The sequence below is a fragment of the Apteryx mantelli genome, chromosome 5 (assembly GCF_036417845.1).
Source record: "Apteryx mantelli isolate bAptMan1 chromosome 5, bAptMan1.hap1, whole genome shotgun sequence".
NCBI classification, from domain to species: domain Eukaryota; kingdom Metazoa; phylum Chordata; class Aves; order Apterygiformes; family Apterygidae; genus Apteryx; species Apteryx mantelli.
In genome coordinates, this window is record NC_089982.1 from 62365460 (window position 1) to 62393417 (window position 27958).

The window sequence follows — 27958 nt, forward strand, 5'->3', positions numbered from 1 at the left end:
AAGCTCATGACACAGCTTCTGACATGGAAATGTAGAAAATATGGTTGTGTATAAAGCCACACTTCTCTTTGGGGGTTCAGCACCTTTCCCAGGGCTGCATGATGTGGTCCTCCATCCTCACAAGTCATTGTTCCACATTTCTTTCCTGAAGTGAGGTACTCGCATATTGTATTTAAAGAAAAAGGATCACTCTCTTGTTTAAGTGTGATACATTTATTTATCCAGGATGCAGAAAGACCAGTTTGCTTTCTACTCGAGCATGTTCAACCTACCTCCCAGTTCCCTAATCATCAGCCTTGAGAGTACATTGGACAGCATTCCTTCTCCGTATTTCCTGCTGAAACTGTTCCTTATGTAGGAAAAAAATAAATCCAAGTTTCATGTGTGAAAACAGGAAGAAAACAATGAGGGAGTAGTATGGTCCAGTCCCTAAGAAGTGTTTATGTAATGTACAAAAGCAGAATCCCCATATCTTCATTTAAGTAAAAGCCCTGAACACCAGACTTACTAATTCTGTTCAGTTTTCTGGAACAGTAAATCCCTGGGTTTTTTTTCTTCACAGAAACACGGCTTTAAAATGGAGAGATGAAGGGGTAGCTAGTACTAGAACATATCACCACAATATTACCAGGTTCATATCACCATGAACTTCTTCAGATTGAGGAGGAATTTGAAGCAGGTCTTCCCACATCTAGCAACAATGATCTATGCCAGAACACCAGTTTCACCATTATCTCTTTGTCCAGATGCACTTAAAACAAACAAACAAAAACCCCACTGTGTTTTGTACAGAACTTGAACATACAGGCTTGCATGAGGCATGCTCTGAGAACATCTAAGTAATGGAGTCCCTCTTGTAAGCCAAGGAGGAGAAACACCTACTCACGAGCTGTCAGTCAGTGTAGGGTTGTACACTGGAACCAGGCAGTTCAGTGAAATTTCAGCTAAGTGCATTTGGCCAGGGGCAGGAGGGGAATTTTGGGCAGCTGTGACTGTAGACTCATTCTTTGAAAAGCATCGCTAACCAAATGGGAAGTTTTAAGTTTTCACCCAAGTTACTTTCAGAGTTGAAGTTCCTCCATAGTTAGGTAGCAGTCAAGTACTAGTATTTTGGATTATGATTTTGAACATGGGCACCTAAATTTTGTTTAAATTTCATTATAGGCATCTACACTTTCCCTCTAGGCTGCTCATAATGATCGATTTTTACTGATATTAAATAAAACAGTCTAAATGTTTATTTGTGATTTGTTTCGCGTAAATCTGTTCAGTACTTAAGGGCATGATGCAAACTGTTTTGAAGTCCTTTGACTTAAATGAGCTCTGGGTAAAGTGCTACATTCTTATCCAATGACATTGCATCTCCACATGCTATTCATATATAGTTCCAGGCATTCCATAAACAAAACTTGAACAATGCTGTTATCATAGCATATGTTTGCCTATTTCATATTCTGTAAGAATGTATGACAGCAAAAGTAGTTAGTGATTATCTTCATAGACAAGAGGCTTTCTGTTATTGCTGATAGGGGTAAAGAATTAGAAAAGAGCTAAGCTCCTATTATGGAACCTGCCTGCTGCCTCTGCATTTTTGCACATTTCAGATCTCACGATTGTGTCTCCCTCCCCTTCATTCCCGTAAATACATTTGAAAATGACATACTAGTGATCGTGTATTTTTAAGCTTTTCCTTTTGTTTGGAAGCTGCTGTTGCTATGCCATCATTTATATTACATTTTATTTAAATGGATGTTAGGATGTGGTTGGATAGTTTAATAGACTCATCCTGTTAGGCACAGTGTTCTGATGGTGCATGATCTAATTTCAGTTATCTGGCAATCACTATACAAAGTAAAAATGTTTGCTTCCGTTTGGAAGTTGAGCAGAAATACTTTCCTGGGTGAATCTGTGTGCTTTTATAGTGTAAAGAAACTGTGAAGGAAAGCACAGAAAGCAATTTAGTTTATTTAATGAAGATTACCTTCCACTTACTTTTATACTTATGGGCAGATTAAGGGGCAGGGAACAATTTTGTTGGTGAACACATACTTGTAGAATATTTAAAATATAATATAAGCAATGATTTTCATATTGTTTTATAGTGAATTTCAGTTGTTCCTGTATAATTTGTTATACAGCAAAAGTCTCAGATAAATCCCTCCACAACTCAAATACAAGTATTGTATTTTTCATACATGCTGTGTACTAAGCACACAGTTTGTAAGAAAGGTGAAATATAGTTGCTTTCTTCCAGCCAAACTGTTTCATAAAATTTAATGAAATAACTAGGAGTGGATTTTACTCACAATTAGTAAACAAACTAATAATCTTAAAGTGATGTCCATTAGTCTAGTCTTAACACATTTCTAGGCTTTCATTTTTATGGGAAAGTTTTAAAACTATGCTGATTTCTCCTCAGTCTAAAGGCATTTTCCCCCCAGCCTCTGTGGGTATGATTTCCTGGGGGAACCAGATGTTTACAACTTCCATTTGAATTATGAGTGTTCATCTGTTGTAAAAACTAGACTCATTTTACATGAGTTTTGGTAACTTAGGGATGCTGCTTTCTCTAAAAGTAGCCAGGAATTTCCTCAGAATCGGCTTCAGTCCAGACTGCAAACATTCTTTATTTTAGTCTTGGCAGTTGCCATTTCTGGAGAAAACCTAAGGGCCTCTGCTTCAAGTTCAAGGTTGGTTACTCGCAAATTGCATTTGTCTGTTTTTATGTTTGTCCTGAAACTAATAATCTCAGTATTACCTGAATTTGGCTTTGTTCTCTTACTTAACATTTTGATGGAGGAAGCTGCAAAAGAGTTCTGGCTTCATAAGATCAGTTGGACTGTGTGCTAACCCCTCTCTTTGGTACACTTTTAGTACTCGTGTTTCAGTTCTTCATTTTAATTCTAGATCCCCTTTCTCTGATGCAAGACATAGTTAGCAAAGACACGGGAAACAGTAAGTTTCAACTAGTAATGCTGTAGCTTGTCCTACTTGTTAAATCAACTTGGTAAACCAGTTTTTGTTTTCTCCCTCTGTAACATTGGGAATTTCTGTTTGGAAGACAGCAAGGAATGGAGTAAGCAGATTCCTTGTCCTTAGGAAGACAGAATGATGAGTTCTCTCCTATTCAACCACTTTCTTGACCATATCTACACTGTTTCTGATGGTATCCAAGCCATCTTGAGGTCTTCTCAGTAAGCTCTTTGCTGGCCCTGCTGCCAGTTTTTAAACACACTTACAGAGCTCTCCAGGTGCATCCCCTCTGCCTGCACCATACAATACCTCACAGGCCTTTCTGGCATGTCTGTAAAAGCCCTTCTTAACTTGCCCTTGACTGTATTCACCTACTCCATAAAACCTTCAACATAACCTAAAAATGGGGTTCTACATCCTGGTGAAAAATCAGTCATAGTCTCATAGTGCTGGTACATAGAGGTAACCAGTTTGGGGGATCAGTTACAGGGAGGATGAGAGAGGGAGGAGGATGTTCCCTGAAGAAGAACGATGGAGACAGTGACAAAGGGGGCAGGATCGCTGCAACAGCATCACAGCTCCATTATCAGCATGGTAGCAGAACCCATAACTGGTACAATTGACCAGACATGTTCCAGGTTCCCTGTCATGTAATTCCAGTATAACATCTGTGTAACAGGCCAGTGCAGTCATGTTGCTGAATCCTGGACGCCAATGAGATCAGGCCTACCCTGGTTTAGACGTTTTTTTTCCTCACCAGCATTACAAGCTAGTGGGAACTTGCTGTTTTCTAAGCACAGAGTACTCAGCAGCACCCAGCCTGTCACAGTGGCAGCAGATGGCTCCAGCTGCAAAGAATCTGTTTCCAAACCCTTACATCAGCCCAGAAAGTAGGTGACTGCTGTCCTCAAAACTGGTCATGCCAGGCTTGTGTAACCTGGTGGCAAAGCAGACAGACCATGGCAACCTCTACCATCACAAAGTAGGTGTGCAATAACGCAGCATACTCATACTGCTGATTTGTTTTTCTTCTGTGTCTACTGCTATAGATAAGCCACCACAACGGGCACCTCACCTATCTTGCATTGTATTTCAACCACACAGTTATCTGTAGGAGACTGCAAGTTTGTTGCATCTGGCACCTGGCTTGGCTGTTTGCACCTTGATTTAGAAATAGGAATGGGAGAAATGCTAGATTAATGCATTTTTCAACAGAAAGTGTTCTTTATAAAGAAGATCTACTGCTACTCAGTACAAATATTTACCTACTGCAAAGTGCATACAAACATTTTTATCCTTGTATATGAAAACGTTTGTCCAGAAGCAGAACCAGCCAGGCAGCCATCCATCCGTCCTAAGCATCCCAGCACTACAAGGGACTATTTGCTTCTATGGTAGATGAAATCCCTAGAAGATTTCCGGGCAGGACAGAAGCAAACAGAATAGTAATTAATGTAGTTAGCTGGAATCTTGTCATGTAGATCACCAATAAGTAATGGGGTCAGCTCAGTAGAAGCCCAGTCTGTCACAGAAAGCTGAGAGACAGACCAGGTCATCTGGACTTCCTTAGCATCCCTCAAGAGAGGCACCTTGACAGACTCTGGCCAAGGTTGAATACAGATGGCTCTTCTCGAAACATTAGCAAAATCCAGATCCAGGCTTGGCATGTACAGACAGTTGTACAGTAAGTGTGCCTCTCTAGGCTGTGGAGATGTTCAGATATATGCAGAAAACAAAAATCAGAAACTGTAACCCTACCAACTTCAAACCTTGCCCGTGAATTCAGTACAGTGTCCATTACCACACTCCACAACAAAAGGAATGCAAAACTTCCCACCCTACAAATGAAAACAAAAAGAAGCCTAGAGCCACAGGTTCCTACAGTCCACAAATCCTCCCCTGCCTTGGGGAGAGCTCACTACTGCCCAGACTGAAGGCATTGCCCCAGTCTGCCTCCTGTTGAACTGCCCCTCTGTCTGCACTCTCCAGCTCAGGGCCCCACGAACCTGGGGATCCCACCAGCCGATCAGCATGGCTGGCTGGGCCAACTGCAGTGCATCCGTCCACACAGCAGTTTAGATCAAGTACAACTGGGGCAGGACTGACACACAGCTAGAGGATGCATTCACATACACCGTACATCACAACTTTGTAGCACCACTTGTTCTCTGCCTATTTATGCTGCTGAGTATTTTAGCGTTTATCATGTGTACTACAGCTCCTGCTTCAGCATTATATTTTCAAGAAGCTTCTGTCTTCAGCACGCTGGAAGATTAGGCACAGCTCACACACACGGTATGTCCCCTCAAAACCTGTCTTCTGACAAAGGTGCTGCTGCTGGATAGTCTGTCTTAATCCTGATCCTCAATTCATGATGGTCATGCAGAGGCTGGAAACCACAAACAAGTCAGTCTTGGGAGCACTGACTGATGTGATCTTATCAGGCAGCAAGCAGTTTGGGTTGGTAGCTTGTGCTAAGTCATTTTGCTTAGGAGCCCAGGGTGCAATGCAGTGCAGGAAACCTTGTTTTGCAAGGGTATTCTGTGGTTAAGTCATGAGACACATGTTAGATTCTAAAACAAGACTGAAAAACAAGTGTAGGCCCAGCCTTCATCCTTCCTCTTCTTGTATAGCCAGGATCTTGAAATAGGACTCTATTCTGTTCCAGGGGCTATGCACCTGTGTCTCCTCCTCCTCTCCTTTAACCTGAAATTGGGCCAGAGAAAGTCACTGACATTCAGTAGACAATGTCCCAGACAGGAGTGACAGGCTAGTACCAGAAAGTGGTGGATGGCTACCTGGAAGCCAAAAATCCTAGGATCACCACATAAGAAGCTGTACTCCTTAAAGAGGCAATCACATTTGGTTGCAGGCTGAAACAATTCATAGCTGAACATGAATGTTACACTCTCCCATCATGGTGTTGAGAAATGTCTTGCTCTTTTCATGAGAAAAGTAGTAGTTGCTTTCCCAGTACCCAGCTGCATACCTAGTGCTGTCTTCGAGGTGCACTGAAAAAAACTGAGGACAGAGCGCCTGACATTTAAGAATATAATACAGACAGATTTGAAGTTTTGCATTTATAAAAAGTATGTTAACTATGGCTGTGAATGCAAGTCATAACTTACAATTATCAAACCAGATTCCACTTCCCTCCAAGCTTTATGAAAAAAAAAAAAAAAAAAAAAAGGCATTTCTTCTACAGAGGATGCTCAACATAAAAAGGCTCTTACCTGGAAAGGCAAGGGGAACAAGTTAAGGACAAATTAGGAGAATCTGGTGTCCTGATCTTACATTTTGTTCTTCATCCTTCTGCCCTTTTCTTTTAAACCCATGTGTAAAGAAAGATGGAGCAGTAGCACATGGGAGCAATTTCCCTCCTGCCTTGTTTTCCAGCTTGTGTACAGGAGTAATATATGGTGCAATCTCCATAATCTTCTTTGATCTTCTTCCCCCTTATCTCATTCCCTTCAGGCCTCCATCTTCCATCCTCATAAACAAAGGAAAGTAGGACCTCATGTGTTGAGGGTCAGGGAAAGAAGAGAGGAATCTATATAATAGCAGGGTTAGGGAGCAGTAGCTCAGGTTCCTGCTTTATTTCTCTTCTCAGCTCTTGCCATATAGAATCTTCTCACAGAAACTTTAGAGACTTGACTGCATGCATTTTCTACAATTTGTCAGCTCCATTTCCTACTATGGTCTCAGGCCTGTACCTCACATCTATTACTCTAGATCTCAGGCAGCAGGAAACCCAGCATCACAAATGCTGATAAAGCAAAGGAAATGGAACATCACTATTGATAAGTAATTCAGGTTTGGACTACATCAAATTCCAGGGAAGGGCACTTAGTTGTATTGTTATTTTAATTTCTTAACAAAAGATATCCTATTTCTCATGCCTCCTTCTTATGGACTGCCTTGAAATCAGGAGTGATTTCAGTCCTAGATGATGAGCCTTGTGCTGGACTGGAACATTCTCAATGTACTCCCAGGGACAAAATAAGATGACAAAAACCAAAATCATTTTGTAAGACTACTAACGCTGCCTTCGTATTTCATTAACAAAACAAGTAGAAAAGCTAATAGACTGCTCTGCCTCAAGCTCAGGTGGAAGTGGACTGGTGATCCAGCATCTTGAACATGCTGAATTCAGGCCTGAAGTTTTAAAAGTATTCCTTTGTTTTCAAGAATCAGTTCAGACTTATAACATGCCAAATATGCTTTGTTTTAGCATACTTAACACGCACAAAAAGAGTCTGAAATACCTGTCTTATGTCCAACATCAAAAATCACATCCACCTTCAGTGTAGATTACTCATTGTAAAATATATACTATATGGTACGTATAGTATATATGGTGCCATATATACTACATGGCATCAGAAGTATATTTATCTTTTGAAAACACAGCATCAGCTCCCATGTGTTTTTGAGAGGAGGGGTTCTGGCAGTTTTTTTCAATTTGTTTTTGTAAGATTTGTGCTTAGATTTTATTTTTGGAAGGAAGGGACAGTGATAGTTGATATGTGCAGAAAATTTCATGCAATGTGATAAAGCTGATTGCACTGAAATCAGTATCAAGATTTCCTTTACAGCTATTACTACATTCAGTAGTACCTAGGGTCCTATTCAGGAATATGGACCGCATTACACAAGGCGCCAAAGAAACATACCAATGAAAATGTGTCCCATCTTTAGTTTAGTATAAAAGAAACAGAAAAAATGGAATAAGAGAACAAGCACTTTCTGCATAGACTAATAATCTTACCATCTCCCTGACCTTCTATTTCAAAGGACCAGGATTTGACTAATAGCATACTCAATTTCCTCAATACCCTTCTAACTATCTTCTTTTGAAGTTAGTTTTCTATGCCACACAGACAAACCTCAAGACAAATGATTCAGATGCTGCCTTTGACTCTAGTGCAGGGAGAAACTGAAGTGACAGCTAAAGAGTATGTGGACTATTCCTTCCCTTGAATCCTCTGATAACAACTCTGAAGTCCATAAGGTAAAAACTGGTATCAGATAGTCTTTGCTGACTGTCTTAACTAAAAAGGTGAGACAGTATTTAGTGGATGTTGAATGGCAAATTTGTTCCCTTATGAAAAATTTACTAAGTTTGATCTATGCTTGGCCTGACAACAAGTCATCTTCCATGGGATACTATAAGTAATTCTGGCAAAGGTGTTTCTTTACCCAAGAAGCACTGGGGCTGTTAGAGCTACACTAATATCCAAAACAACTACTGAAGACACAGAAAAACCTGTATTTAAAGTCAACTAGTAACTTCCAGATAACCCATACCTGCTCTACAAGTGCAGATGACAGCATGCAATGAAATGTAAACTTCTACTCTAAATTAGACATGCAGTTACACACCAAGTCACGGTAGCATACAGTAAGATAGGCTCTGAGATTTTGAGGTATACATTGACCTAATTATGCTTAGTTCAATGAAGTAACAGAAAAGGGCTGTACATACACATTCTGTCTTAAGATGTTCATGGTATTAAAGTGTGCTTAGAACTTCTAAGGAAAAGCTGTTTAGTACACTTACCATCTCCAACACGCAATATGATGCATATTCCCAAGGCAAACAGAAGCTCCCCAGCAAATTCATTGTGAATTTCTTGCTTACTTGGACTAGAATCCCCAATAAAAAAAAAAAATCACTATATTGAAACATTTACCTCAAGTTTGGCAAAGTTTCATCATAGGCTTCCAGTGCTCCTTGTTAACAGAAGTTCTTGCCTTAAAAAAACCCCCTAAACCTAGATAAAATTTCATAATCTTATCAGACTGCATAAAAAACAGGCTGCATTTCAAAAAATAGGATATTACTTACAGTATTTAATTAAAGCAAGTGTTGACTGAAATACATTTGCAGACAACTTTTAGTTCATAGATTGATTTTTTTGTTGTTGTTGTTCCTTTAAGAATAAAGGTACTTCCCTTCCAAAATAAGATACTGGACCCAAGAGTATGCAGAATACATTTTAATAAAAGCGTAAGTACTTTTTAGTCTGAATTCTCAGATGTTTGGTCCTAAAAACCCTTACAACTTAAATAATGCACTTCTAATGCTGCAAAAACAAATGCAGTTAAGCTAGCCATTTTGTTATTTTACTCTGTCTTTCTTTGAAGATTGTTTTTTTCTGGTTGAAAGAATTGTTTTTCAAGAGCGTTGATCAATTCATCTAATTCCTTCTTCAGCTGCTCAACATCACTAAGAAACAAAATCCACATAAATATGAAAAAAGTGTCACAATGGAGAAGCTAAAAATGTACATTTTCAGTCTAAGGGCAGTTCTAAATCTGATGTCTAGTTTTAGGCAAACATTTTCTATTAATGCCAAAAGTAATATGCTTGATTTCTTAAAACCTCTTGTGATAATGCATTGATGTTTACTTTCCACTGATGTGCATGGAGGCACTTAAGACCATGGACAAACATACCTCCACAATATAATTTAAAATACATGAATAGCCAGTTTGAATTCAGAAGCTCTATTGCATTAATAATCAGTATAATAAATTAGTAACTTTTACACTTGTAATGTATTTTCAGGTTAATTTACATCTATAAGAAAGCATTATAACCATTACAGCAATTAATAGTTGCTCATCTTCCAGACTAAATTATTTCCAAGGCTATCAATCAAGGATACAATGACTAAATGTAGTAAGGGTATATAATATATTAGAACACCTTACATATAGTACTATAAGTTTGAAGCAACTATATTATAAATATAATGGAAAATATCCACTTGCATTTAAGGCACTATCAAAAAAGGCATTCTGTTCTCACTGAAGGTAAAAACAAATTTAGAGACATTTCAGTGCCAATAAGAATGATTCAATAAATTTTGCAAAGTTAAGCTTGATACTTATTCATTTGCAAAAGAATAAAATGGTTATACTAAAATTATTTGATGACGGAGAGCTCTCTGACTCACGGAAACAATAATATTATTAATAATAATAATAATAAAAAACACAACACAACCATATTAGACAACCCTCAATCCAAGTGACAATACCTGTTTCCAGGAGGTGCACAAAGTTCAGAGTAGTATTTGATTTTTGGTTCTGTCCCACTGGTTCTCATAGTGGCCACTCCTCCATTAGCAAAAGTAAATGTTATCATTTGGCTACTTTTACTAGTGGGAAGTATCTAGAAACAGAAAGAATAACTTTTAAGAAGTTTGAAAAGAGACTACATGTAATGATTTGAGATGCAACCCATGATGTGACATCACATAACTGATACATCAGTTAAAAGTAAGTTTTTTTTCTCTTTTCTTCATCACTGTGGTCTTCCGACCACAATAAGGCAAATGACAGTCTTACCCTCAGTCTGGAATCTGGTTGTTCATTACTACTAAATAGCTCATCAAGTCTAGTCAACATTTTGATTGCAAACAGAAAAAGCTCTGTGATAGGCCTCCCCATGAAGAAAAAGAAACACAGACTAAAGAATCCAAAGCCACATCTCAGCGGACAGCTTAGCTTTACACTTACAACAAAATAATGCAAGATTGCTTTGCCAAAACAAGATAGAAAAATCTGTGGAAACTGTAGTAAACTGCACAATCATCCTTACCTCTCTTTACAGGCTGCCATCTTGAACAAATCAACCTTGATTCTCCCCACCAAGACAAAACAAGCATCCCAAATCTCACTCATTTTAAGACCCTGCATTGGATGTAATGTGTTTTACAGTGTTTCTCTGTATTTTTATAGATATGTGCACATGCATACATTATGATTGCATACATTATAAAAAAAACCTACTTACAGCCTTTCGATCTGGCTGGCTGCTGTCATATCCAGTAGTTAGATCCCTTATTCCAGAAATCTTAAATCTGCCACAGAATTTTGGGTAAGTGTTTTTTCCATCATAGTTTCTAAGGTTCTCAAAAAGCTGTTCAATAATTTTAGGATCATGGCAGATGAAATATGAAGCTTTGGTAATATGGAAGCCGTATCTGTCAAGACACAATAATAATGAAGAAGCAGCAGCAATCTTCTTATTACAGGTGTACACCAAACGCAATATACATCTTTAAGAGCAAGAATGTATACTCATGATCACCCAACTGTAGCATAAATTTTCTCCCTTATGTTTTAAAAGGCCTCAGCACCTTAACTGCTCTATTTTATACACCCTGAAGTGTCTGTAGAGATTTTTATTTTTCAAGGATTAAAAAAGTTTATTTTTAAAACGTGTGTGTGCATGTCATTAATACGTTTAAGGAATTTAACCACCATAGGAAGAGAACATAAGATGTCTGATTGGAGGGCAACACATTTGTCTTCCTGTGTCCTGAACCCATGCGAACTTCTGCCACATACGACAGTCTGTGGCAATAAATTCCACAATTTGTTTATGCATTATGTTTTAGCACACCTTTGCTGCTTGATTCCTTCTTAAACAATTGAAGGAACAAGCAAGTTGCTGCATGCAAATAAGACATGTGAGGATTGGTTAAACAGGAGGTAAACACCAAGGCTGGAAGAGTTTTCCACAAGTCTTTTGCAGGTTCTGCCATTCCCTTGTTAGTGACTCTACCAGACAGGAAAGGTGGAGGGAGAACATCTACCAGATTGTGCTGCCTGCTTCTTCAAAACAAAGAAAAAACCCACCAAACCAAACAACCTTGCCTTCCCCCCCAACATGAAACCCAGTAGCCATTTTGGCTATTGATTTCTTCAGGTCTGTGAAGACATTAAACATCTCTCAGACAAGGGGGAAAAAAAATAGTAGTGCCTCATATTAAAAAACTCTCATGAGGACACCCAGCTGTATGCAGCCAATAGTTATGCCCAGTCACATCAGTTCTGCTCCATCAGCTCAAATCTTGATATTCAAGAGCAGAAAGAGAAACCAGCCAACATATACTATCCATCAAAAAAAGAAAGACAGAATAATACAGTAAAAAGTCTGACTTTAGAGACAGCTAAAATTAAATTAATGAGAAGTAGCCCAACATGCAGGACAGAAGCAAGCTTGCTTTTATGGGTAGCATAAATATGTCAGTTACTTGGGGCTATTCTGCCATTATGTTTTTGCATGTCCAGTATGTTTATGCAGCAAGAGGCACTATGATAACTAGGGTTCAGGGATACTGCTGGCCAAAATAACAATCTTCTGTGCAAGAGGCAGACAGAGTTGAGGTCAAGAGTACAACTTCTCAGTAAGGGGGAAAAAACCCCCTCCAGATCAACAACAAAAATGGCTTGAAATCTCATTAATTGACAGGAAAGCAGTAACAAATATTTATTTTTGGAAAATACCTTAAAATTACACAAAATCAGCTCAGATATATTCATGCCCATGAGACACCTCAGCTTTCTAGAAGATTCCTATTAACAGACTCCCCCACTTTATTTCTTCATATACTATAGGTTGCTACTGAGTCTTATTAACCACAGTATGTGGAATGAAGAAAATCTAACAATCAGACAATTACAATCAAACTCACTCATCATAGACAGCTTTCAGCTGCTGAGACAAAGACAAATTCCTGGTTGCCAGAAAGCTAGCCATCTCTGCAGTTATGACAGCAGCACTGACACCATCTTTGTCCAGAACAGCAGGACAGCACATATACCCTAAACAAACAAAAGTATACGAGCAGAAGTTTGTTTGAGGAAACTAGACAATACACAGGAAAAAAGCTAACCAAGCTAACATCTCTAGAAGGGGAAATATGTATTTTCATACCACAGACATTTTAGAATTAAACCAAAAATATTTTCAATATAGTTTGGGATTTGGAAAAATATTATCTTCTGATCAATATTGTTAATTTCAATACTTTAAGAAACAACATATTTAATGGATTTACAGCATAGATACAGATTTATGTCATCTCAGGGACACATTCCTGAGTACTTCTGGAACGGTCATGAAAGATAGGAAAACCTAAATACAGCACTTTGTCTCAAATGTGATTACCATCACATGACAACACATGGCAGCACTGATAACGATCCATGAAACAGTCATTTTTTCCACTGTTTTTTCAAGTACTGAGATACTCAGGAAGTAGCACCATAGCTTTACAATTTCCTTCTCACTTATTCGTAGCTTTTACGCGCATCTTTTCAGTTTACAAGTATGGTTTGTTTGGGGGAAGAGTTTTCTTTTTAATTCACTTTTAAGCTTAGTTTAAAAGTGTCAGCTACACATACTCAACTCAAAATCTAAAAGTACTTTTTGTTAAAAAAGCAAACAAATAAAAAACCTCAGTGTGTGCAGAATCTGCAGCCTGTCTATTTGACAATGCTGTTGAAGATATATATACACTAAGCTCACATCACCATACTTAGTGCTAAACAGATACACAGGATTAAAGAAAGCTAGTAATATCAATCGGCCAAATGTATTATATGAATTACAAATGCATCTACTGTGTTGGAAGGGACCCTTTCTGCAGTTGTCCTACTTTCATTATTTTATAGGATACCAGAAAAAAAAAAAATATTTTTTCTTCTTACCTATAGCCTCTTCAAATGCAAATAGAACAGCCTTCCCCTGATCCATAAGCTGTTTGGCACGGTTCCCCATCCACTTAAAACCTGTCAATGTTTCCTAAAGCAATGTGTGGGAGGAGAAAGAAGAGGGGGAGGGGAGCAAATATTTTAGAAACATGTAAGACACTGTACAGAGAAGCAAAGAAATGAACATGGAATAACATGCAACTTACTTCAAAGTGAAAACCCTCCTTCAATGCAATTGCTCTCAGGATTTTGGAAGAAACAGTACTGGATAACATGTAGACATCTTTAATGGCACAAGCATTCTGATTTTGATTTTTCCAACAAGTGAAGATCCACCAGCCTAAAAGAGCTCCCAGCTCATTTCCAGAAAACACTTTCCATTCACCACTGGTAAGAAAAAAAATTGTATATATATACAAATTCAAACGATAATACTGAAAAAAAAATTCAATTAATCTTACATACAAGAAAGCTAACAAATAAAGCCAATGTATTTGAATTACAAATAAGAGTAACAAGATATCACGTGTTTTATTATGAACAAAGAATTCCCTCACCCAAAGAATTTTGAAGTGGTTACCCTCCTCCTCCATCATACTTACCAACTTATGAGTTTATCTGAAGACGGAACAGTAGTATTTCCAACATATTAAAAAAAAAACCAAAAAACAAAAAAAACACACCCACACAGCAGCTACAAATTATAAAACAAATGTTTAAGATGAACACTGAGATAAGGAAATACAATTCTCAATGATGAATTTTTTTTTACTTGGTTGAGACAAATACTTTCTATCTAATCACAAATACATCAATGGGTCATTGAGGAAGATAGGAAAAGTCTCAGAGAGAAATATAAAAATTGACTGAAGTTCCAATCTATTGATAGAACAAGGAAAACTGAGGGGAAAGTGATGTCAAAATTGCTCAAAAACCCAGTCGTGAAAGGGAACAAAGACACTGCTAAACTGACAAAAATCAAGACCTACAGAAACAGTACCTGTTGTGAAAGGGAAGCAGACTCAGTCTCCTGCATTTATTGATGCCAACAGGCACAAAGTAATGCACAGCAACAATTTAGCTGAGAGAGTGTGCTCTAGCAGGAGTTTCTGTCAAAGAAGAAGTACAGATACTGTAGAAGCCTATATTAATATTCTGATTAGTATACAAATAGCTTCAGCAGAAGTTACAGAGGAGGACATAGAACCTAAAGCTAGGGGAGGACTAAGGCTGGCTAAACAATTAGATAGAAGAATACGAACACCATTTTGCCTCTATGCCAATCTTTTTGCCATATGGAACATTTTTCTGATCGGCTAACATCACATTTCTAATTAATGCAGGACTGTATTTTCTTATGCTTTTCTATTTGTTGGTGTGCTAGTAGACAATAAATTCTGATCTTGATTAAAGTTATCTGGTTTAGATCTTCAGAACATAAGGTTTTGCTAAAATAACTGTGGCTCAGGTTGGCACACGCCAAAATATTCAGACAAGGATATTCCAGCTAATACTGTCAGTCTTCAAAGGCAGAGCAGAGAGAGGGACAATTAGACCATTCCTCTTCTACAGGCAGAAAAGCCTCCTTAGTTCAGGCAATGAGGATAAAGAGTTAAAAGATCCCCCCCCCGCCCCACCCCATTATCTTTGAAGCTCCTACAAGACCAAATCAGGTTCTTTGGTGAGCAAAAAGGAGACTTGTGCTGTCTTGTTTTTACTGGGGTTTTAGAATTTGCACAGCTGATTTAGACTCAAATATCAGCAACGACTGAGGACATGTAGCAAGTGCCCGTTTCATGGTATGGGTACCAAGGACAGTTGCCATAATTTTGTATCTCTCTGTTGGCTCTCATGATGAGAAAATTCATTTACACTATTTCTGCTCATGGCTCAGCAGCAAATATTTATTCTGCTGTGTGAACTGAAAGCCTAAAGTTTACTTTTATTAAAGATTTATAGCTTACAACTGTTCAGATTAGTTTCTGTTTTTTCAAGCTAGATGAAAAGGAAGCATCATATCTGCAAATAGTGGTGTCAAGTGCAGTACTTCAGCTTATTTTCAGTCAAATATAACACTATCCAGAAATACAAGTGATTTGTAAAGGCGCATGATATTAGGGAGCATGAAGTAAGGGGATGACAATACTGAGTCAGACCTACAGGTCACACATTCCATGTATAAGCATATGACAAATATGAAAAGTCCCTGTTCCAGAAAGTTTACCTTCTATTATCCCATTCTTTGATAGGGTATACATAATTAAAAAGGATCAGCTATGCACTTTTTACTTAAAAGCAGAGAACTGGAAATGGCTATACTGAGAAGTAGTGAACACTGACAAAATTCAACATGAACTGCAGGTACATAATACTCTGTATAGAAGTTGGCAAGAGAAGGAGAGAGATAGGCCTAAATCAGCTAATAATTATCCTGCCTCCTTTAGTACAGTATTTAGTCTGTAACAGTATTTGAGAAATAAGGGGTTGATATTAACGAACAGTGATTTTCCCTGATCCTGAAGTCATCATGAAACTATAAAGGCTCTGTAGAATATTCATAAGTTATTCTTTAATAAACACAGTATGAAAGAATGTTTTTCAGTCTTCTGTGGAAAAATTCTGTCTGAAAATCTACCTTTAGAAAGCTATAGCACAATCATAACAATTCACATATTTCTGTGCATACCTTAAGTGCAGCAAATGTCAAATACTTATTCAGGCTTCTGTGCGTTGTATAAAATTAATTAGTTTTTAAAATTACTGCCTCCCATGGCGTGCTTTGTACTGTCCTCTCACATGTCTATGTACTTTTAGTCCCCTCCCCCTAAAAAAAACAAAAAACACCCCCCAAAACCCTACTGTGACTGCTTGTTTTATCTTCCTATGCAACATAGGTAACAAGAGTTTCCCCAAATTAGTCTGGCCTTCAAGTCCAATATTCATGGGTTTTAGTTTGTTGTTATCATACCCTTCTTGTTTCTCTGCCACTGCAAGTCGATCAGCATCGGGATCATTTGCCAAAATGATTTTTGCCCCATCCTTCTCAGCCAAAGCAAAAGATAGTGTCTGCAAACATGGTAATCAACACCAGAAGAGCATTAATTCACCTAAATAATGTTTTTATTTTCCTTATAGACTTCAAATAACTTTCTCTATTTCATCTTGAATACACAAAATCATTATGTCTCTCTAAATATAACTTCATTTATATTTAAGCAATTCACAGGATATAAACCTGGCAGCAGAGTACACAGACTCAGGATATTTAATTTTACCTACATCATTCTATTTTTGCAGCCTGATTTAAAAGCTAGTTAGATTCAAGAGGATCCTTCAACAATAAGTGATTGTACTTGTTAGGGTTTTTTTCCTTGTTGTTTCAAAACAATTTAGTCCCCATATTTTAGATGTAATTTGTTAAAACGTTTCAGAAATGACTGCGAAGATGTACTATCTTAAAATAAAAACAAGAACCCCCTCCCCAAACCCACTTCATTCTATGAACAGATGCTGCGCGTTCTATTAGAGAGCAGAACAAAGTACAGTTTTAAATTATAGCTAATTATTACCTGACTGGTTCATAGAGAGTTATAAATTTTAATGAAAGAATAACAGCTAACTCTTCAATAATTATAAGGGCATGAAAAGAGAAATAAAATACACTCCTGATCAATATTTATAGCCATGACTGTTAGCAGAATGGAAACACTTTGACAGAGATTACAACTATTAAAAATATATTTTTTTATTTATTTACCAGAACACCCTTGCCTTCTTCAGGATTTGGATACTTCACTGTGGGAAATTCTGGATCAGGATCCTTCTGCTCCAGAACAGCAAAAGGAGGGCAAAGGTCAAATGCCTTGAAGGCCAACTGCACAAATTTATGACCTACGCCATGCACAGAAGTATGAACAAATTTCAGCTTTGTTTCCTTGTTTATATTCCTGAAATCAAGCAGATTAATAGGAAATTTAATTTTGCAGAATATTCTATATACAATTTCACTCTTTCAGAAACAGATATGACTCAGTATTCTACCATATTGTTAAAGCTATGAAAATAAGGAAGACAGGTTTTAAAACTAGTAGCTTAAAAATAGGTTTTAGCCTCATCTCTTAGCTCTATAAATCACTCTATATATTCAAATGGTTTACATTTGGATGTTAGATAAGACAGATCTCTAAAGACTCCACTCTATAGACTCCAAAGAAGGTAAGTGGAGAAACATGCAACTGACTGGTAAGACTCTTCATCCCTGACTTTGGCATTTAAACCAACTCAAAGATGGAACACAGTGAAGCTACAACACCAAGCCTTAAATATATTCATTTTTGTGAGAGACATTATTAGAAAAATGTAAAAATAGAGACATAAAGGCATTCAGACTCCTAAAAAGACTTTAAACTCATATTCTGGAAAAGCAGCATCATTTCTCTCATAATCCTGGCCTTCTAGTAATATTGACTTCAAAGTTTTTAGCAAAATAGTAAGAACATGGTTACTGGTGGTTAAAATTTTGGGTTAAATGAGCAGATCCAACAGGTTGCTGCTCATCTAATCCATGAGCTGACTCTACTTGCTAATTGTGAAGAGAAACATCCACTTTAATTTGTTGAGTAAGATTTTGCTGAGTAAGTGATAGGAATCAGCTTGTGCAAGGCTGCCAAGAGTACCAGGCAGACACCCAAAACCAGAATGACAGAGCAAGAGCTCCTCTTTTCAGGATTGGCTTAACAGCCTAGCTCATCTTATCATTTTAAAACTCATTTTAAAGATATGATTCTACAACATTAATTTGGGAAAGTCACATTCACAGCTCACCCCCAGCTGCACAAGATACACCCAGTCTTGCTGTGGCAACTGATTGATGCATGGTCACGCTAATACAGGGAGATGATTTAACAAAAAAATGATTTTATTTTGCTGGGTTAGATTTCTTCTGGACTAGCTTTATGAACTGACTTACTGCATGGTCACATAGCTGCCAGTACTACCACAAAAGGTGACAACAGGGCACAGACAGAATTGGAAAATATGGCAGGAACATGGCTGCCCTGACTTGCATCAATTTAAGCCACCATGACATATTCTAAACATATCTAGAACTAAATGGAAATCCCCATATTCTTAACAGAGTTAGCACCAGTTACCTGTGAAAGCAGTGTTTCTGTATGTCTTTGAAATAGTCCTTACTGATAGTGGCATATGGATCATGAAGTAGCAGGCTGCTGTCAAGTTTGTCATCCCAAGCTTGAGGCCATGGCTCTTGATTCTCCTCAATGGCCTCAGAAATTCCTTTGTCATGAGGGGAAATAATCTGAGCACCATTCTCCCAGTAAACCTAAGTGATATACAGGATAAGAGATTATTTTGGTCATCAGTATTATACAGATAGCTTTGTTATTTTTTGTTGGCTAAGATCTATTAAATTTGATGGTGGATTGTAGTAAATATAGCTAAAATATACCCACAGTATTCCTCTGTTAGTATTCTCAGTGTTTCTTCTCGCACCCATAATCAAAGTCCATAATGAAAAACAAAACAAGACTCAGCTCATTTACTGAGAGACAAGTATCAGTCTGCCTGATAGCCTTAGAATTGATGTTTCCCATGATATATGACAAATGCTTCTCTAGATTTTCAGATACAATATTATATATACTTTTTGCCTTTTAAGATTGTTTTTAGTAAGAATAAAACCCGCTTACCACAAAAAATCCTTAAGGAGAAAGGTACAAAAAGCTTGCAGTTGTGTAAAGCAGCAATGTTGCCACAACAGCAAGCACAAATTCAACTAAGTTTTAAGGTATTCATTACTGTGCTATTCTGCTTTATATTGATTGCTTTTATCTCTGGGAATAGGTGTATTTAGTATGTTTTAAATTTTGACAGCTGCTCGCATGCTTTCTCCTACTGATGTACAAAACACAAATCTACAGACCACAAATTTAAAAAAGCCTCCTAACAGCATCTAAGTTCAAATAAACAATATGTAACCAAATAACAGATCAATAAATTAAACAAAAACTGAAGTTGATTAAATTGTTTTATTTTTTATTTTTTCATGTATTGATCTTGATAGCTTTTCCACACACTTGGATGTTTTAACAATTACTTTTTTAAACAGTAAGACAAAAAGTTCTGAAGGTAGAGAGAGCAAAAAATGATCCCTGTGAATACCTTTCTTTTCTATTAAGAAAAATCTCCTAATCTCCATTTTTGTATTTTGGAAACAGTCTCTATATGAATAGCCCAGCTATGTTGATTGGCAGGCTGGCAGCTCATCTGCTTTCCATTAAAAACACCCCCCCCCCCAACAAAAACAGAAAAAAAAAAAAAAACCCTGAAGCACCCCAAACTATGGCTTTCTGTGCCATTTGTTTCTTGCAACATAGGAAAAAAGTCACACTGATCAATAGCATCATTTAGAAAAAGGAAAGGAGATTCCAGGAATTTAATGGAATTTATTCAAAGTGTTTTGTACAAGCAAGTCATTAGGTTCCACACATTTTTTAATTTTCTGCGTTTGCAACTGTAAAGAGATTTTTTTAAAAAAAATGAATCTAACTATTAATAGCTTTTTGAAAACAGATGAGTTAATATGTTAAAGTGTTCCAAAACATGCACTGGTATTAATTATCTTCCTCCTTTTTGGATCTAAGATATTAATCAATGTTATTACCAGTATAACAAGCTACCAGGTTCTAAATATATATGCCTAAAAAGAGATCTCAAGAATAAACTAACAATTCTTTTGTTCTGTAACATGATTGGAACTATATACAATAGTATGTGATAATGTCTCTACATGAAAAAAAAAAATACATATAAATAGAAAATATATCATATAGGAATACCTTGTAACCATTATCTTGTTTTGGGTTATGGGAAGCAGTAACCATAATTCCAGCACAAAGCTTCAGATGAGTTACTGTGTATGGCTGTAACGACAGAAAGTTATCTGAATTGTGCAAAATATGATAAGAAGCTTTATTCTCATTCACATGCAATAGTTATACACTGCTAAATAAAAAGAAGGCGAGGAAATCATTCCTACAGACTGACTCCCTAAAGCAGAAACTAAATAGTACTTGCTTCTCTAGGAGCAAGTGGCACCCATGTGGCGCACACGTAGCTGTTATTTTTGTGCATTCTTCTAGTTTAAATATTCTTAGTGTTGTTTCAGATGCTTCGTGGACCACTAGTGCTTTTATAGAACGAAACTGAAAATGTCTTGCATACTGCAGAATGTCTTGAGATACTTCAGGTTTTTATGGTGGTAAAGACTGTTAAAGGAACTGAAAGAAGTCTGCACAGGGCAGAGAGAATTAAAACTGGAGCAGTGTCATCTATGCTGTCTTTTAAGAGCAGTCCTTGCAGCAAACTCTCTTCTGAACCATGATGGAGTATTGTTTTGGAGACAGCTATTATAAATTAGTCCAAAACAGGAGTAAGTTAAAAACTAAGCATTATTGGTGACCAGAGGTCCAGTTCTTGAGTTTTGGCCCGGCTATTTAAAGTGAAGACAATCAACTGTAGTTCTTGCAACACTGTTTTGAGCTGCCCTATGAAGTGTTTGATCCTAAATCTACCAAAATTTGTATCAGTACAAGAAGGCTATCCATTCCATTAAGTTCCATGTCTACAGCAGTCACTGGAGTAACTAGAATCACAGAGGACAAACTTGCTTTGAGGGTAAACTTTTTTTCTTTACTGCTCCAGCACACTGACATCTAGTGATCTGACGGTGTAAATGCAGACACATTCTATAACAGTGTTAACTGCCACCGCACTTTTAACAACCTGTTTTTTTGAAAAGACTGCTTTGAATGAATACTTCCCCTCCCACCCAAAAAATAAAAAGCACAAGAACAAAAAATATAAGTTTCAGACTCGCTCATTTTTATGCTTGAACATCTTCTGTATGACCAATTCAGTTCAAAGTATGTTTTAACTAAAACTTATCTAAAATTGGAGGTTAAATGCACACTGGTTCTTTACATGGTAAAGCATCAAGGACTAAGCTGAGTTCAAGCTACAGGAACACAGCTGAAGTGAACAAGTTAATACAAGGGCTTCAAAAAGTCCCAAAAGAGCTCCCATCACTTCTCCACAACAATCAGAAAACTATGAGATGCCATATACAAGAAATAAGCCTGAAAGCATGAATGAAACATGGAAACACGCCCCACTGTCACAGACATTGTAATAGGCTTCTTCCTTTTAGTGCTGTAGATGTTGTAAGATAAATATAGCTAAATAAGCATAAATAACTGCAGTTAGAGCTTAAACATCAGAAGTGGTTTACTTAGTTTTTCTTAGTAGAAGTATTAATTTTTAATATCTGACAGCATTTGTGCATATATAAAAAAAGATATAATAGAAACCTACCACAAAAGGAGTTGGTGTTATATCAGAGAACAGGTAAACTGGAACTCCCTGACTGATGAAAGTATTAGCAGCAAGTCTTGCAAACCTAAACAACAAGAAAATATTCTTTGGAAATATATTCATTTTCTCACTAATTAGTTGCCTAGAACTCACAGCTTATTTGTTCCTCACTCGGAGGAAACAAAAACAAAAAACAAAAAACACAAAAAAAACCCCAGTCCAAATTATTATACGGACTCAATTTAAACATGTTCCCTTCCTATTCCCAACAGACAAAGCACAACTATAAGAACTACTTTGGCACTGACAGAATATAAAAATACTGTAAATCCCTTATCTTAATATGCTCTACAGAAAGGCAAAGTCCTGCTGAAGCAACTTTTAAAACTGATGAATTATGTAAGACATCTACAAAATATGTAATACCTGAAAAGTACCTTTTACTACTACCTCCACTTGAAGGATGGGCACGAGCATCAAAACCAATCACAACTCCTCTCTTTTTCAGGTCACTGAAATTCTTTTCAAGGTATCTGCAAAATCCCTGAAGAAAATAACAAAGCAACTTCATTAACCCAATCTCAATATTTAACATATCCTTGCAGTAAGATGATTTCTCAGCGAAACAAGTACACAAAGCACTGACCCGGATTTGGGTTCAACTTGTCTAGGGCCAATAAACACCAAGAAATAGCAAAAACCTTCAAATCAATTTAGTGAAGTCTGACAGTATTTACATACTTTTCCAAAAATCAGAACCAACTCCAGAAAGAAAGAGTTAATACGATTAGTCTGAATTGCAGATTTTGAGAAATGATTCAGTTGTTTGCTTCCTCATATGAGAACTGAAAAAGTAATAACATTCAAAAACTGAAATATTGGCTCTTGTGATCTTTAATCATAACACCTGTTTAGGACAAGACACATCAGTAGTCCAGGCTGCAGTGATTTTTTTTTTTTTTTTAACAAAGTAGATCTACTTTAACACATATATATGTGTATAAATATATTCATTGCATTTATGCAAACTGAAGCTTAGAACATGTAAAGTTTAGCCTAACACTGTCTACCTTTCATTTTTTGTAGTTGTTACAACAGGACTAACTGATCCACTTGAGCTTAACTGTAGCTGTGTACAAGTCCAATTGCATATCAGATATGGAAGATAATTTATTGGCTTTAGAGCTTTTCTCTGCACATTTCCAGTGATCAGTACTCTGCTAACTCTACTATTATTTAAGTGATTTCTGAAAACCAAAATTGGATAAATAGCTAAACATTTAATCTTCCATTGAATGCCCATTTACTTGTCATAAGTTAGTCCTTTCCAGTCATAGAAGGGACCAGTTAAATGAGATAAAAAGATGAACACAATACCTGGGTTGTCTGGATAATGGTCAGGTCATTCATGTGAGAAATTCCTGCTCCCATGGCAGCTCTGAGCCCTGCTGTGCCAAACTCCATCCGCGAGCCAAAATATTTCTGTAGTACTCCTGCATTTCCTTCAGCAACCAGCTGCTTCACTATTGCAGAAGTTTTTGGATTCTGTAGATGAAAAGCTTTTTCTAGAGAATCTGATTTTTTTTTTTTTAAATACCTTTAAGCTTCTTAATAGAACTGACATTCTTCCCCATTTCTTCTCCTGGATTAGTTCAGGATAAAAACATAGCATATCACTTCAAGAACTCTAGAACTTTTTGCTGTCTCTGCCCTGACTTGTGAAAGATGTGAAATTTCAACTATTACTTATTTCAGATTTATCACCTTAAGTGAACATGCTGCCTTGACAGCAGTATATATACCAGAGTTTGGCAAGTGACAAGATTTCTAAAATTTGGATTCTAATTTTTTTGTTAACAACAACAACAACCACCCATACCCAGACGTTCAGAGAATGTTTGTCATCAGAACACAAGAACTACAGAAAACATATCAGAAAGCAATTTAGGCAGATTATTATGAACTGTTTATTACTTCTCTAGTAATGTCAGTAGATCTTAAAAAATACATATATATACATACACACACACACACACACACACACTCTTGTCCCAAGAACTTAAAGGCTGGCTAATGCAAGCCTAAGCAAAACCAGACTAGTCAGAAGATAAAGATGACGACAGTTTGTGGTATATTTGCAAGTAATACTTGTTGTAAAAATATTTAATCAGGATAAAGGCTTTCAGGATGAAAGCTTAACAACTACAGCTAAATTCTTAAATAAAATGACTTTGCAGAGGAGTGATGTAAAGGGTCTCATCAGGATGCTTATGATTGATGAGGGTGTTCTTTTCTAAGTTGTTCTCCTTTCCTTGGAATATGACTCACATAATACAACTGTTATTAACTCTTTCCAAACTTAGGAATTAATAAAGCCCTGTATGCCCCAATATCTCAGTTTTAATAATACGGGATTTGAAGTTTTTACATTCGTGTGATTCCTTGTAACTTGCTGAGCCAAAAGGGCAGGTGGCACACTCAAGTCACTAGGCAACAGTGTTATGCAATGAAGTAACATATTCCACAGGTTAATCATGTCATAATTGCACATACTTCACACCGGAATACAAAGATTATTATTTTCAAATGGCTATAAGCTTTGATTTCTGGTCAACCAAATGACTTCATAAAAATCACAGCCTTTATTTCTTGGACAACGGAAGTATGCTTACAACAAAGGAAGGCATATAATCCTAGGTAAAAAGATTTTCTGCAGCTCCAGAAAATGCTGAAGAATTTGCCTAATAGTAGTCATGGGAGCAAATCTGCATACAAAGATACAAGTGTTCTGCGCATCAAACTGGGACCACGTAGTTTGGATTACCTACCAACAGAATATGTTTTTCTTGAACATCACACTGCATTCATAATTTGTAGGCACCTACCCTATTATTGGCCTGTGCACCCGTCACTGAATAACAGGCATGTTTAAAAAAATACTCAGAAAGCTAAAGAGCCTTTGCTAATGAGCAAACTATATAACACAGTAATTAGGAAGTCAACATTACTCTGTGAATAAGCTGGACTCACAACAGGGAAAAAGATACATATATTGCCCATATTTCTTTTTCTCCTAAAAAAAAAAAAAAATTCTGGGTACTGTGATTACATAACTCTGAATTACTGATTTCCAGTTTAATTCCAATTGAACAGTGTAAGAGTTGTTGCAACTGACACTTCCTTGTAAAAGGCTTAATTTAATTCTGCCCATTTGCTAAAGAAAAAAAAAGTGCTTTTTTTTAAAAATTTGCATTACAATAATGTCAGAATCTCACTAATAAGTTATCAAAGTTGATTTTAATAGGAGTACTATGAAAGTTCATACAATAAAAATAGTACAATTAAATACCCACAACACTATAAAAAATAATGGTTAAAGTCAGGCCCAAGTCTGTTTAATCTAGCAGAAGGATTTTTCCAGAATTATTGTTCCAGAATTATTGTTGAATTATTGTTTCCAGAATTATTGTTAATGTTTCATCAGTGCAAAAGTCCCCACAAAGTTTTAAAGTAGAGGAATAGCTATTGGCTAAACAGGTTTTATTTTTAATAAAAGCAGAATCTACCTTCTATCCCTACTTTTATGTTTGATAACCGAAAGAATGAAAAATATGACACTTATGTAACGAATACAGTGACAGAAACAGCTTGGTAAAACGCACAGTAATTGTTGTCTACATTACAAATTCCAGTGAAGTCAGTATGACTGTTTTCATGCATAAGGGCTTGCTCTTGCAAACTTTTATTTTGTAAGGAACATGCAACTTATCATCATTAAATATTAACCTATCTCTTCATATTAAAAAGCAACTTTTTTTTTTTTTAAATCAGAGTAAATGGACAAGGGTTATATGGGCTTAGGAGGTTACTCAAGGCAAACACTGCAGGAGTTTCCTGAGAAATGAAAATGCATCACTATTTTGCACAATCAGCAATGAGGTATTGCACACCAGTCAAATATTACTGCAAAGATGCAATTGTTAGTAAAGAGCTAACCTTAAAAAAATAAAAAGGGATGCTGCATTAGCTTTCAAGAGGTTCTCACAAAATAATTGGAATAAACAATTAAAAAATGAAATGATTAAACAGAAGATAAGAATATAATTAACATTAATCAAAGAAAGTTATTTTATGGAAATAATGGGCCCTTTCAAACCAGACCTTGTTTTCTCAAAATTGTAATTTAATTGAAAAAGTTTACACAAAAGCTTACCGCGATTTGATGTAATATGCTAGCATTTCTGAAAGAGAAGCTGGTTTGGCATTGCATGATAATTAAAACAAAACTGACTAACTGATCAGATAACCAGTCAACTGGTCTTTCACGAGGAATCACAACAAATTTGAGATATTTCTGATTACATCCTTTAGAATGTGTAATTAATAGGAAAAAAAAAAAACACAAGTGGAAGACCACTTCCCAAATACGCATGTGGCACAACACTCAGATGTGTACAATGATGAACACAGGGCAGCCATTTAAAGTGATCTGATTGTGACCACTTGTCCAAAATGCATTCTAACGGTGGCAAACTAAGCCGTTTCATGCATAGGGACAAAAACGCAAACCACCTACAGAGCACACAGGCCTGCATCTTACTAAAGATACGGGAGCTGCAGTGGGAAGCACTTGCATAGGCATTTCCAGAACAGCACTGTGGCAAAAAGGACCTTTAGAAACATGGAATATAGAAATAAGAAGGTGTTTTTACTTCTGCATACACATTAATGAGACCAATATCGAAGCTGGCTGGTGTAAGATGAGATGAAAGACCCACAGGTCTTTCCAGAAACGCATTTTCGCTAACAAAAACATGGTGGTAGCCAGAGGTTTGTAATACTCCTCAGAGATGCACAACACGGCACTGCGCTGCCTTAAATATTTTATGAATTTCTCCTGCAACAGAAGAGGTTTGGAACAATACAACCTCCTTTTTGTTTTAATTCAATACATCTGAAAACTAGATACAAAGAACCAGTCACGATCCACAGAAGCCATCTAGAATGTTTCCTAAATTAAAGAGGGGGCTGCTGCCGCTGAACCCCGAGGCCAAAGTAGAAGAAATAGCAGAGGGAAGGGGCATGAGGCAGGGCACAGGCAGCGAGCGCACGAAGGAGGCAGGGCTTGGGGTGATGGCAGCGGCACCTCCCCGGCGGAGGGCTCCGAGCAGAGCGCGCCAACGGCCGCAACGGCCGCGCCGCCCGGCGCCGCGCACCCGTCTCGCCGCAGGCTGACAGGGGCCCCACCTTGCCCCACCCCCACCCCGTGCCACCCTCAGCGACCGGCACGGGGCCGAGCGGCGCCTTCCCGCCGGGGAGCGCCGGCACCCGCCGCGCCCGCGCTTCAGGGCTCCGGCCGCCGCCCCTGGGCGCGGCAGGGCGCGAGGGCGCCCCGGGCCCGGCCGCCCCCCAGCGCGCCGCCGCCGGCCGCCGCGCCTCACCTTGTCCCAAAGTAGCCACTGGGCGGCCGCGCGGCTTAGCGCCGCGTCCCCCGCCGAGCTGCGCGCTGCCATGCCGGCGCCCGGCCACTTCCCGCCGCCGCCGCCCCGCTCCTTCCCTCTTCCGCAGCGCGCCGCCCCGCCCGCCGCGGCCGGGGCCGGCCCGGGCGCCCCGCCTCCGCCTCCGCCTCCGCCCCGGCGGGCGGGGGAGCCGCGGGGCGCTGGGCGCTGGGGCGCCGCCTGCCAGCCGACCGCCTTCTTCTCAGCACCGCCGTCTGAGCGGGAAAAGCAGTGCCGCTCTTGAACGTGCAGCCTCTCACGGGCGTTTCAGTAGGGCTGCCGAGGCGTCTTTGCAGAGTCAATGGAAATGAGCGATGATCTCTGAGTAACCCCGATCGGGGATAAAGATTGTAGGCAAAATATAGACGCAAAGGCACCTACTTACACTTTAAGCATTAAATGCATACGTGGTATTCTTATTTAATATTTCTTTAATGTGATAGCACTGAAAGGACCCAATCAAGGACGCAAGGAAAATTACTATCCGTGTCCAAAGTATTTTTTGATATCTTAACACCAATGTGGCCAAATCTTCCCTTAAATAAAAACGTGAGCAAATAATGTCACATTCACCTGGAAGC

At 37.9% G+C, this 27958-nt stretch overlaps 1 protein-coding gene across 1 annotated transcript; it reads right to left on the reverse strand.

Moving 5' to 3' along the window:
* Positions 1-8957: 8957 nt before the first annotated feature.
* On the reverse strand, positions 8958-27426 carry PGM2 (phosphoglucomutase 2). Its single transcript, XM_067298150.1, has 14 exons — positions 27321-27426; positions 23257-23424; positions 22317-22423; positions 21880-21964; positions 20346-20429; positions 18639-18829; positions 17243-17432; positions 16454-16551; positions 13692-13872; positions 13483-13576; positions 12465-12594; positions 10778-10967; positions 10020-10153; positions 8958-9202 (listed from the first exon to the last, which is right to left on the reverse strand). The coding sequence occupies exons 1-14, from the start codon at positions 27390-27392 to the stop codon at positions 9100-9102; spliced, it is 1827 nt and encodes a 608-aa protein (XP_067154251.1). The 5' UTR covers positions 27393-27426; the 3' UTR covers positions 8958-9099.
* Positions 27427-27958: the final 532 nt, after the last annotated feature.

What these genes read in the sequence shown, in the direction of transcription:
- PGM2 (XM_067298150.1), bottom strand. Translation starts at nt 27,392, where the DNA reads ATGGCAGCGCGCAGCTCGGCGGGGGACGCGGCGCTAAGCCGCGCGGCC. An exon ending in CCATTATCCAGACAACCCAG is followed by an intron (nt 22,424 to 23,256) that starts GTATTGTGTTCA and finishes TATTTTCTTCAG; the next exon opens with GGATTTTGCAGATACCTTGA. An exon ending in TAACACCAACTCCTTTTGTG is followed by an intron (nt 20,430 to 21,879) that starts GTAGGTTTCTAT and finishes CTGTCGTTACAG; the next exon opens with CCATACACAGTAACTCATCT.